The 13,826-nt window shown below is 31.1% G+C and overlaps 1 protein-coding gene across 2 annotated transcripts; it reads left to right on the top strand.

The window, feature by feature from the left end:
- The first annotated feature begins 4 nt into the window (after positions 1-4).
- On the top strand, positions 5-12,827 carry LOC148622352 (uncharacterized). Of its 2 annotated transcripts, none has more exons than XM_088572209.1 (3): positions 5-85; positions 9,783-10,454; positions 12,507-12,827. In XM_088572209.1, exons 2-3 carry the CDS (start codon positions 9,876-9,878, stop codon positions 12,798-12,800), a joined length of 873 nt encoding a protein of 290 aa, XP_088428335.1. In that variant the 5' UTR covers positions 5-85; positions 9,783-9,875; the 3' UTR covers positions 12,801-12,827. The 2 variants fall into 2 exon arrangements, with proteins under 2 accessions (XP_088428335.1, XP_088428336.1); XM_088572210.1 differs by having other exon boundaries at positions 73-196.
- Positions 12,828-13,826: the final 999 nt, after the last annotated feature.

Raw genomic sequence — 13,826 nt, 5'->3', positions numbered from 1 at the left:
ATGAAGCAAGACGGGGAACCAGATCATAGCGACTTTTCGTTCCTCCTGTATGAAGATCATTTAAAAACGTACAACATTATGCTGTGTAAATATCCTTACTATATTTACAAACAAAATATTTACGTACACCCTTACTTGTTTGCTATAGTGTGATTAAATGTATATAACTGTACTTCAACTTGAATGAAAACAGCATGTATGTACTCTGCACTTTGCAAGCACCAGTTGGATATTAAAAAAGATTTTTATTTGACAAAGCACCTAAACTAAGTTTAACAAAATCGTGCTCTTCAGTTAGATATATAAACACGAAAACAATGATGCCAGATTTTGGGTTGCCTCACCTCAATTACTCATTTTTTTCAAATAAAATCTAACATATTACTTTTTATTGCCCTGCAATCATAAATTAACAAAGGATGACTCTAATAAATAAACATGTGTATCATCATCAAATTAGTCTAATTATTCAGTTTAATTAGACTGAATTATGAAAATCAAAATAATGATTTGTACATTCAGACTCTGGATTTCTACAATCGCTTAGACCAAAGTGAAACAACTGTAACTTTTGTTCTTTGTTGTGTGTGTCTGTTTTCCATGTCTGGTCTTTTTCCCTGGATTACATTCTTTTGATTACCGCTATAACCTTGGTTCCCTTGATTACTGTTTGACACCACTTGACCAACAGCTTTTCCGCAGCACTTACAATGAATCCTGTGATCTACGATTACACTAGTAAGTGCAGGCAAATTTGTGTTTCTAGTGTTATTGCAAACAACATGATAAGATCAAAGAAACCCTAGTGGTGTCAATGTCACAGTACATGTAGTTAATGTTTCACTTTCCGTCCAAGCTACCTCCACTTGTGACTGTAAAGAACCATATTGGCTCCAATGGCCTGTACATAGTTCAAGCTGTGGGATAAATGCATTTTGGGTCCTTATTGCCCCACATCTGGCAAACATGACAAAAAATTGCCAAAAATGACTATTTTCGGGTGACAGACCCAATTTTCCACCAGACATTTTTTCCAAACTATTCATCATGGCAAGGGTATAGATACTTTGCACTGACTTAGGCACTCTTACAAAGTTCATCAAAAAATACATTGTATATGTATAATTATGAAGTAACATAAACATGTACAAATAAATATTGTTAATTTGTCAATACAGTACATTTTTAGCTCACCTGGCCTAAAGGCTACAGGAGATAAATTGTCATTACCTTGCGTCCGTCGTCTGTCATTGTTAGATTTTTTCAAGTGTGTTCTCCTCTGAAACTGCGTGACCAATTAGAATGAAACTTAGCATGATTGTTTCTTAGGGTATCATACACAAATTGATTGTTTAAAATTTTTGGTGTGTTAAAAAACATGGTTGCTGTTGCTAAAAATAGAACATAGGGGTCAAAATACAGTTTTTTGCAAATAACTCAAAACCAGTTGAATTTAGCAAAATTCTGACAAGGGTCAAATTGTTTACAATCAGAAGATAGACCTGTGCTGAAATTTCCAAAATGATTCATTACCTGATGTAGGAGTTATGGCCCCTGAAACGGATTTTTCTGTTGTTTTTTTACATGTGCAACTTTGAAAATCTTGTCTGAAACCATGCAACAAAATATAATTAAAAGTGGCATAATTCTTCCTTAGGGAATTGTATCCTGCACAAAATGATTGTTAAAAATTTTTGACATGTTAAAAAACATTTTTTTTTTTTTTTTTTTTTTATTTTCATATAGTCAGGCATTTATAACAAAGTTCCATTTGCCACCTGACCATGGCAAATAGAAAAGAAATGCAATTAATTTGTGAAAAGACTATATATGATTTTATAAATTAAATATATTAAACAAATCATTCAAAAAGCATTTATCACAATAAAGCTCTCACACAAACAAAACTCTCACACTCTTATTTTTGTTTATAGAAAAAAAAATCTATTAAATAAATGCAATTTTAAACAAATTGAAAAGACTAAGCTTGCTGCTGTTGTTATTGAATGTAAAATAACATGAGGAAAAATTATAAATATCTAATCAAAAACAATATGTAAAGGGGACCAAAACTTTTCAGCTTTTTCTAAGCTTTTGTTTTTAACAGCAATATACATTTCCAAATTCATGTACCTCTTTATTCTATTTTTCAACCCATATATAGTAGGCAATATTTAATCTAATTTACACTTATAAATATAGTTTTTGGTTATAATCAATAAAGTATTTAAAAGTAAAAACTCTCCTATATAACCTAATAATATCTGCTTTTTATCTAACATCAGATCTTGATAAAACTTATTAAGTCTTCTAAATAGTTCTATATAAATTTGTTTTGTAAAACTACAATCATAAAACAAGTGTTCTATAGTCTCATCACATGATTTACAATATGTACATAGTTTTGTATTTTTTATTCTAATTTTATACAAAAAAGTGTTAGTTGGAATGATTCTATGGATAATTTTATACTGAAAAATCATCATATATGGATTTTTGCACAATTTCATTAACTTAAAATGACTTGACCAGTCAATATCATCACAATCAAAAATGTTTTCCCAAGCTTGGTACTTGTGGGATGGCTCCTCACAAAAACCTTTAACAATATCTCTATATATATATTTAATACAATTGCGAGTTCATATTTTTTCCAAAAAGCCATTACAACATTGAAAGTTTACAAAATTAAAGTCGGGCATATTTTGTACTAAATGAGTTTTCATAATTGGAGGTATTTTTGCTAAAATACCATAATATTTTAAGAAATTTCTAATCCCATAAACATCTCTCAATTGTTCAAAACTGTAAAACAAGGTAGTATTCCTGTCAATGAGATCACTTAGATTTTTAATACCACAAGATTCCCATCCACAGAAATAAGAAATCTCATTTACAGGGATAAAATTGAGAATATCCAGGGACAAAATATTTTGAACATCAATCAGTGTATCATGCTTTGCTAAATGTAATCCTAGCAAAACATCTCTCCAAAAAGGATTAACAACTTGTTGTGCCAATTCTTTTTGTTTTTCTTTTTCTAAAGCAAATACTCGGTCACCACCAACATATTCAAGCTCAGCTTTAGCTACATTCTGCCAACTACCAATTGTATTTTCAATGAATCTTTTAACCCATGTCACTTTAAGATATGCATTAAAAGATTCTAGGTGAACCATTTTTAGGCCTCCCATGTCAAAATCACCAATTAAAGTATTTCTTTTTATTCTATCTGGTTTTCCATCCCAGATAAAATTAAAAAATAATTTATTAAGATCATCAATTATATGTTTTGGCAAGTTTGGCAATGAGGTGAACAAATGTACAAGTTTAGACAATGCAAGAGACTTAACAACTTTAATTTTACCAAGCAGTGTTAATTTCCTGTGTTGCCAACTCTTCAAAACTTTGGTGACATCTTTAATTTTCTGTTTAAAATTAATTCCAACCATGTCTTGCATGTGTAAAGAAAACTCAATGCCTAAAACCTTAAAATTTGATGAAGACCAATATAAAGCTTTGTCTTGACACAAGACTTCATCAGAGAAACGCTTACTACCTATCCACACAGCTCTAGTTTTCTGTGTGTTCATTTTAAGACCTGATATACGATAAAAAATTTTCAAAAATATTAAGAGATTCTCTTAGAGAAATCTCTTTCCCATCTAATATCAAAAAAGTATCATCTGCACATTGACTTATAAGGGATTCTTTCCCTTTGATATCTATACCTTTTACATTTTCTTCAGACTTCAAACATAAAGAAAGCAATTCTACACCTAAAATAAAAAGATATGGGGATAGAGGATCGCCTTGACGACAGCCTCTTTCTAAGTTAAAGAAACTAGACATATTGCCATTATTTATGACACAACTCTTAGCATCTTTATAAAATGTACTAAACCACCTACACAGTGATGGACCAAAATTAAAACTTTCTAAAGTTTTGATAATAAACTGAAACTCAATTGAATCAAAGGCTTTTTCAAAATCAATCAATAAAAGCAAGCCTTCCATGTCATTTTCCTCTAGATAATGCATATAAAAGTCTAGTATTTTCCCCTATAAATCTACCCTTAACAAAACCTTTTTGTGTGTCACTTATAATAGATGGAAGCACATTTTTTAATCTTTCAGCTATTGCTGCTGATGCTATTTTTATATCAACGTTTAAAAGACTAATTGGACGCCAGTTTGACATGTATCTTCTGTCTTTTCCCTCTTTAGGTATACAAGTAATAATACTTTGATTCTGAAAATTTGAAAAGTTACCATGTTCATAACCATATGAAATAGATCTAAATATAAAAACACCAATATTTTTCAAAAAAAATTTGTAAAATTCGGTGGTGAAGCCATCAGATCCTGGACTCTTAGCATTAGCCATTTTTTTCAAGGCTTCAGCACACTCTCGATAGGTAATATTACCTTCACATTTTTCTTTCAGTTCATTTGAAAGTTTAATATCATGTTGATAAAAAAAATCACTATCAACACTTTCAGGATCTACATCATCCCTACTTGTATCTAACTTCTTATAAAAATTTTCCTGCTCATGTAAAATATCACTCTGTTTTGATAAATGTTTACCTTTATCATTAATAAGTTCTGAAACAGTTTTGGTTACAAAGTTTTTTTTCTCAAGACCACAAAAATATTTTGAACACTTTTCTCCATTTTCATGTTAATTAGCTTTGGATCTTAAAAGAAGACCTTCAACTATTTTATCTCTTCTCTGTATTAACTCAGATTTTTTTTCATTTAAAATCTGTTGAACATGATCAGCAGGATTAATATTCAACTGATTTTCAAGATCTTGAATCTCACCTTCAAGATTTTCTGTATATAATCGATTTGCTCTAGATTTTTTAATACTATATTCAATACTAATACTCCGCAGCTTCACCTTTAACAGTTCTAGAAATATTTGATCATTACAGGATAATTGAACATTAATTAGATCATTTTCAATGTCACCTGCAACATAATATTCTAAAACTGTATCTTGTATACATTTTTGAATAATCTCTACATAATCTGGATCACGCAGTAATTGGGAATTGAATTTCCAATATCCTTTACCGCGACGTGCTAAGGAAACAGAGAAATGAAAAGTAATAGCTGAATGGTCAGTTCTATATCCTGGCACAATATTGACATTTTTTAATAGAGAAAAGAGATCATCTGAAACCAAAAAATAGTCTATTCTACTCTGTTTGACTGGGGATCGTTGACGCCAAGTAAATTTATGCTCTGAAGGATAACATAATCTCCATGGGTCAACTGAATTAAACGTTTCAATAATTTCTTCAACCTGTTGACGACAATTAGGGTGTCTATTGTGAAGAATATTAAAAGTGTCTAAATGTTTATCTTGCACAAAATTCCAATCTCCACAGAGAATGACACTAGAATTTTTATTACTTGTAATTTTGTGCAACATTTCACAAAAAATTTGTGGTTGGTCAGAGTTATAACCATATAAATTTACTAATGTGAATCTATGATCTTTGACAGAAAGATCTAATACAATATATCTACCATTTTTGTCAGTACTAACATCATTAACATCAATGTTACAACATTTATTAAACATAACACAAACACCTGCACTTTTACTATCACAATTACTAAAAAAACATTTTGAACCCCACTCATCTTCCCATTTTTTTTCTATTTCATTTGTACAATGTGTTTCTTGTAAACAAAAAATTGTTGCATTTTTACTTTTTAACCAATCAAATACATCAGTTCTTTTTTTCTTGTTTGAATACAGTCCCCTGACATTCATAGACAAAACTGTTACACACTCAGTCATTAATGAACATCAAATAACATAATATACAACAACAGCAAGCAAAGAGAAACAAATTTCAAATCTACATTCACACACACATTTATACACCAAAAAGCAAGACGACGCATAGTATGTTGATGAAATAACATGATATGCAAATTCAAGCAGTTTGATAAATTACCATAAAATTAAAACAAAAAATATTTGGATTATCTCCCTTGTAAAGTATTTTTTTTCTAAATTTGACAAAGTACAATTCATTTTAGGCTATTATTTTATAAAATTGTTGTTCAAGGTTTCAACAAAAAACATAAATTCCAAATAATGATGATACAAAAATAGAATTTTATGATCTCTTTAATTTAAGCAGTAAATTTGAAAAAAATAGATTATCTCCCTTCTCATACATTTATATTGTTTTTTTTTTTTTTACCCATTAGGGAGACTGTCACTGTAGCAAATATTGATTTAATCACCAAAAATTTAAAAATAAAAATAATAAATGCAATATAAAATGATTGAAAAAAAGGGGGATCTAATGGTGAAAGGCAACTTAATTAGTAGTTAAAATTAAATGTTGAATTCTGGATTAAATTGTGATTTATTTAACAAAGATATCTTTTTCTTAATATTATAGTTACAAACAAACAATAAAGACAAAGTTATATGTTATAAGTGTATTCACATTTAATTGAACATATTCACAAAATTACTTCTTTTCTTTAATCTTCTTTTCAATGTCATCAAACAGGTTAAAACGTATTCTAGTCTCTGATTCTGTCTTCCCATACACTGACCCATTGAAATACCATGCACTCTCCAACATTTCACAGTTTCTTAATCTGGTAATAAGTGCCATGTTCTGTTTTGTGACATCGTCAACCAACTTAAATCCTGCTCTAACCAACTTTTTTTCTCCCTCATAATTTTGGATTTCACATCTGAATTTCTACACTTTACGATAATTGGTTGTGGTTGCCCCTGCTTTCCAGGTATTCTATGTATAGCTTGTACATCTGATTGATCAATAATAACATCCAAAGCCCCCTTCACTATATCTTTCACAAAAATTTCATTTAAATTTTCATCTTTTTTCTCAGGGTAATTCATGACTTTTACATTAAACTTTCTGGAATATTGTTCATTATAATTACCCATCTCTACTGCTTCTTTTGATCTAATTTCATTGTCTTTTACTTTGTTTGCAAGATCTTGTATCTCCCTACGCTGACTAGCAACAGTCTCTTTAAGGTTTTCATTTTCCCTAGTTATTTCTTCAATAGCTTTTGTTTGTTTTTGTAACTTTTCTCTAAGTGATTTATCTATCTCTTTTTTCATATTGTTTACTAATTTCTTACCAAACAATGTTTGTAATAATACTTTCAATGTCATTCTTTTTCACTAGGTTTGAAAGGGCATTATCTAGGTCTTGTTTTTTAAGTACTTGCCCCAGGCCATCCTTTATATTATCCAAATCACATTGAATAACTGATAAATCGCAATCAGAAATACTTGATCTATCACTTGCTAATCTTCCCATTTTAGGTGGTGGTGGTTTATCCTGGGATCTATTGAAACTTTTTGCTGCAAGCATTGTTTGTACAGTTTTCTTTTCCTCTCCTTTGTCTTTTCCTTTGTCACTGGTATTTTTGTCACTCATTAAGAATTAAGGCTATAGAATGTCAAATAATCCACTGATACAGATTTATGTATGTAAATATGTAGGTTAGTGAAGAGTGTTCACTAAGTTGAAATATCAATACTGTTTTTGTCAATACACAAGTAAATTCTCAAAATTTCATCACAAAAAGTATATCCTTGGAAAGAATGTTAAATTTCCTTCATCCTGATACAAAATTTGTAAAGTAATATCCAGATTAAATAGGTAATATCATAAAAAAACTGCAGATCTAAAAACTAGCTGACTGGTCTGGCGGCCATCTTGATTATGTCTGTTAAAAACATGGCTGTTGTTACTAAAAATAGAACATAGGGGTCAAAATACAGGGTTTTTTTGCAAATAACCCAAAACAGCTGAATTTTGCAATTCTGACATGGATTAAAGTGCTCCGCATCAAAAGATGGACCTGTGTGGAAATTTTTAAAACGTTTCATCACCTGATGTAGAAGTTATGACCCTTGAAACAGATTTTTTGTTGTTGTTTATCACATGTACAATTTTGAAAATCTTCTTATCTGAAACCATGCTACAAAATGAAACTTAAGTTGGGTAATTGTTTTTTAGGGCATCCTGTGTAAACTGATTGTTTAAAATTTTGGAAATGTTAAAAAGATATGGCCACTGTTACTAAAAATAGAACAAAGGGGTAAGAATACAGTTTTTTGCAAATAACTCAAAGACAATTAAATTAAGTAAAATTCTAACATAGGATGAAATTGTTCTGCATCAGGAGACGGACCTATGCCGCAATTTTCCAAAATGATTTGTCACCCAATGTTGGAGTTGTGGCCCCTAAAACAGATTTTTTGTTGTTTATCACATGTACAACTTTGAAAATCTTCTTCTCTGAAACCATGCAACAAAATTTTATTTTGGTTGACATAATTGTTCCTTAGGGTATCCTGCACAAACTGTTTAAAATTTTTCAATTGAAAAGCATTGCGGTCATTATTCAAAAAAAGAACATAGAGGTCAAACGGCTTTTTTGCTGTTTTTTCCCCACTATTGAAGAATGAAAGATGAAAGCTACTCATATGAGAAACATGATATTCTGAGTTGACTGGCAGTATTGAAATTTTTTTTAGTCAAATTTTGAAAATGGCTGTCAATTTGCGGTCATTTTTTAGCAGTTGCTCGGATTTCAATGATTGTTTGTTCAATGAGGAAACATGGTATTCTAAGTTGAATGGAGATAACCAAATTTGTCCTGCGTGACCATTTTCTTAATGGCTGCCATTTTCCAACTAATTTATACATTTGCTTTAATTTCAATATTATTTGGTTTATATAGTAAACATGGTCTTCTGAGTTGAAGTGATGATGAAAATGATGTATAGCCATGATTTAACTTCATTTTATGTTCTTTTTCAGCAAGTGTACAGTGACCTAATGCCCTCTCACAACCAGTGGGGTAACAGGCAAAGGGCTTCTGCCCAAGTTTTTTCCAGAGGTTCTAAAAACACTTTGTAGGCATTTCCAACATTGTACAGTGCCTTAGGTACTCAGTTGAACTTACAGCATTCATCAGTAGATGCTCTCTTTCAGCAATTTTTTGTCAAACATGGTATCAAAGCATTATACATTTACTGACAGTTAATAGGGCATGGTTTGCCCGGTGAGCAATTCAGACTCTTCGAGAGCCTCTTGTTTATAATTTTGATCTGGAATTTTGATATTTGGCTTTTGGGTTGAACACTTAAATCAAATTCATATATTCATGTATGGCTTAACTGCCACACCGGGCCACAGAGATTGATCCCATCTGAATGATTTCTAGATTTTTTAGTTCATTTATTTCTGTTGTAACAAGGGACTCAGAACTTTTTTTAACTGATTTTTAGGTGTGTTTAATTGTAATATTTTTCCACAGTGGTCAGATTTTAAAGGGGGAAGGGGGTTGTGGTCACACCAAAGTACTTTAACCCTGCTACATTTGTTTGTGCCTGTACCAAGTTAGGAATTCCAGGGCTCTATATGTGTTGTTTATTTTCACCTTTGGTTTATTTTTTGTGTTACTTGAGTACAAAGGGGCAACTCCTTCACTGTACCAGTGTAAAATGATGTTTTGGGGCCAGCTGCAGCCTGCTCTGTTGTATGAGGATTTCCTGGTTGTTCATTGAAGACCAATACATATAGGTGGCCTTGGGCTGACATTTTCATCCTGGTGGGGTTGTTGTCTCTCTTGTTGTTGTATAACAAGCTTTCTTACTTTAATATGTAATTCATTATTCATGTACTTGCTTTCTTCTTGTACATGTGCATAATCAATCTATGAAATGATTTTTTTTTATTGATCTATTTCAGATAAATTCTGTTTCCATCTGATCTGTACATACACAATATTGGGTCTCTTGGATGAAAATAAAAACAAATTAATGGTATTGTTGCTTAATAAAAATGGAGATAACTGTACAGCAAAGATCAAAAGAGTGGTTCAATTTAAGGAAATCAGTTCAACTTACTGCATCTAACTTTGGTGAAGCTCTTGGGGTTGGCCGTGGAAAACCTTATGACTTTCTCCAATATTATATAGATGATGAGGAAGAGGAAGAAACATCACCAGCAATGCAAAATGGGATAGATATGGAAGTTGTTATTAGTGAAATGTACCAATTATTGACTGGTAATCAAATAAGAGAGTCTGGATTCTGGGTTCCTGTTCAGGGTGATGAACTGGAAAACTTAGTGGGTGTTTCTCCTGATGCAATAGTTGAAGGCAAAAAAGGACAACAGTTAGGACTTTGTGAATTTAAAGCACCTGTTTTCTCTCTATATGGGCAAAACACACCTCATGGAATACCAAGACACTATATGGCACAAATACAAGGCCAGATGGGTGTGTCAAAGCTACCATGGTGTGATTTTTTAGCTGTCTGTGTAAGAACAAAGAGTTTAATTTTGAAAAGAGTGCATTTTTGTGAAACATACTGGAAAACTGCAGCTAAGCTTTTGAAGGAGTTTTGTTTAGCTGTTAAGGTATGTTTAGCTACACATTAACATTTGCTGAACCATTTTAATTATTCCATTTCTAACAGTCATGGGTATATGAATTGGTAGGCTGATCATGTATTTACCTGTTAGTCCTTTCATTTGACTGTCCATATACATGTAGATGGGAGTACATACATGGTTTGTCTGGCTGTCTCTTCCCTCATTTTTTGAGCTACAGCTTTGACAATTTGTAGGATAATCATATCTTAATAAAGATGTGCAGTTCAAGGTGATTATGATTTTTTGTTATAATATTGTAAAAATTATAGGTGCTTCTGAAGAAAAAAATGTGATGTCAATATTACCTAGGGGTATTTGACTTGTCCTCATACATGTACCTTTTATGGTGTTTGAGCTACAGCTTTGAAATTTTGTACATTTTTTGTAATGAATGTGTTTTGGGCCAATGGACTTTGTTTCTTTTGATAAAATATTTTACAAAAATAGCAGTACATTTTGTAGTTGTACTTAACAATATTGATGCATTGTTTTATGGACATCACTTAATTTCTCAAATGCAAATTAATATACATGTACATGTTTTTCCAGTATGAAGGACATTGTATGTTTGTATTTTCATTTATGGATACATATGGGGACATCAATTTCATCTTCCAGACTTAAAAGGGTTTCTAATACAAGACCATTTTATTGCAAAGTGTATGCCTTCATGTGATGTATAGGAGCAGAATTTGTCTTTTCTTCCAATTTTTATATACATGTACATGTACCTGCATGAGTGAGCAGAGTCCCAATTTCTGCAGTAATTTTTTTTTTGGTGTAGACATGGTAAAGTCACAGTGGAGGCACTATGTTCCTCCACTAATGAGAGTTAAAAAAAATTAAGAAGTAAAGGCGATAGATAATATACAAAATGTAAATGTAAGAGGATCGACTAGCCCAAACTATCGAAGTTACTATAGACAATAGCATGTTCTGTGGAAACATCACAAAATAGTTCTATCTGATTATACTAAATTGCTTTGTTTTGAATGTGCTACGTAATTTACAATGTAGGTGTTTGAAAATGTTAATTTTCTTTGAAGTTTTCTTTTAAATGTATGAAAATGCCTTGACTCGTTTTCTAACTATAAAATGAAACTGTCTTCGTATGCGAGTTACAAAAGATATTTCAGCCACAAATTGCTTATATGACAATATCTGCTAAGTAAAATTTAAATTTGTAATTTAAGTGTGGAGGTACATGTACAGTACAGCTCTCAGCATAGTCTGATAAATACCTGGCACACCTCATACCTGGCATCCAATGCCAGCTATTTATTGCAATTTGACTCCTTATTAATAGACCCCCACCCCCAAGCGTCACCTGTATTCAATATACAACAGGAAGTGACTAATTAACTGAGCAGGTTTTACATGTACAGTTAATTATCACACAAAGGTGGCTCACCTCAGTATTTTAGAATAAAACATACAATAGAATAAGTCAGAAAAATCATATTAAGAACATTTTTTTTTTTTTGGTAGTTTCCATATTTACACATTTTTAAATATAAATTATGACTTATACAAAAAATGTGATTCTTGATGTAAGATTATCAAATTTTGAATTTAAGTAAATATGGTTTTTCTTTATTTTAAAAAAAGCACATTTTGAATATACAATCACATTGTGAATTGGGCTCCATAACAAATATTTTGGTATCATTTTTAAGGCCATTAGATTTATTAATTAACTTGTACTAGAATTTTACTTTTTGAGTATTAATTTATTTAATTTACAGTTTAAAATATTTAAGTGTTTAACTGTTGAACTAATTAACAACTGTTCGGACTAGGAAACCTTATAGTTACATTATCTGATCCAAGATGACAGGATGCAATAAAAGGTAATCAAAACAAGTCTTTTGATTGCATAAAATGGCTCAAATATATAGGCAATTACATGTCATTTTTTGTCACTTTTTTTTAATGTTCCATGGTTTATAAATGTTCTTGCCAAGATAAAGCTTTGGTTGCCTAAATGGTGTTAAAAAATGAATCAACCAACCAAATTTTATTCTAATATATTTTCAGGCTTCAAGACTTGCAGGTAGTATACCAGATAACAATGCGTTTGTGAATGTCATAAAGCAGAGGGAGACATTCTTTTCAAAGTTCATAACCGGTGAATCCAGTATAAGAGTTGAGAATCTCTTGAAAGTGAATGTGAAAAATAACACATACTGTGGTCCCTCTGATGTGTGGATGACATTTGATTGTTTGATGGGTACAGATCTTGATCTATCACCAGAAACATTAAGTTTTATACAGGATAAAATAGATCAAATTGACAAAGAGATCCAGCTGAAGCAAACTGTAACTGTATAATGCTACAAACAATAAAAATAATGCATATACATGTCTTATAGTCATATAAATGCACTAATACTCTTTTTTAACTGGGAACAATTTAATATCATTTATTGAATGATTAAAAAACAAATGCCTTTGAGTACCTTAACTTAATTGTTGTTGGCTTTGCTAACTGATTCAATATTGCTTGATGTTAGTTGTGATGAAATAACTTCCTTTTGTTACAACTCCTAGTCTCCTCCGGAACTCACAATTACTACATTTGTAAAACATAATAGACAATAGCGTACCAACTACTATAGATAACAAACCATTATGGATGGAATAATTGGCAAAAACTTTTACATAAAAGTAAAAAAAACATAGATATCAAAGGAGAGAATCAAATGCTTCTAAGTTTGATGCAACATATTTAATACTATCATTTTTTTCTTTATCAAGATGCTATATTGGGAAAAAATAAATTAAATGCACAAAAAATTAGGAATATTTATGCTTGTTCAGCATTTCTTATAATAAAGATGCCGTTTATAGAAGTACTCTTAGATTATACACAGACATGGTCATTTTAGAATTTTGTAAAAATGTATGCGAGAACATGAAGTTTAAACTCAAGTTTGTATAACAAGATGCCATACATGTACCACCATATACCTTGGAGGTCATGACTTGATCTGCTTCGGAATTAGAAGCCTAAAAAAAGGACAACATTGAATTTGGTCAAATTCTTATCACAATGAAAGTGAAATACTGCAGGACCGACAGACATCTATAATAAAAATCTCTTCGATCCTGTAAAAAGTTTTGGTTTTTTAGTTGTCTAAATAAAAGAAAAATTCAAAATATGAGATTCAGTCTGGTAATCTCTAAATCTATTTCGCATATACAGTGTTATCATTTGTCAAACGTATTATAGCAATCCAATTTAATACCTGTATTAAGCTCGAAATGTGATGTCCATACTGCCCCAACCGTTCAGGGTTCGACCTCTATGTTTGTATCAAGCTGTGCCAAGTGAATCATTTTATTGTAGAAAAGCAA

The sequence above is a fragment of the Perna viridis genome, chromosome 3, assembly GCF_037379345.1.
Source record: "Perna viridis isolate PV_CMFRI_1.1 ecotype Kerala chromosome 3, ASM3737934v1, whole genome shotgun sequence".
NCBI lineage: Eukaryota > Metazoa > Mollusca > Bivalvia > Mytilida > Mytilidae > Perna > Perna viridis.
Note: the sequence above shows the minus strand (reverse complement) of the source record. Positions and strands in the feature narration are given on the sequence as shown.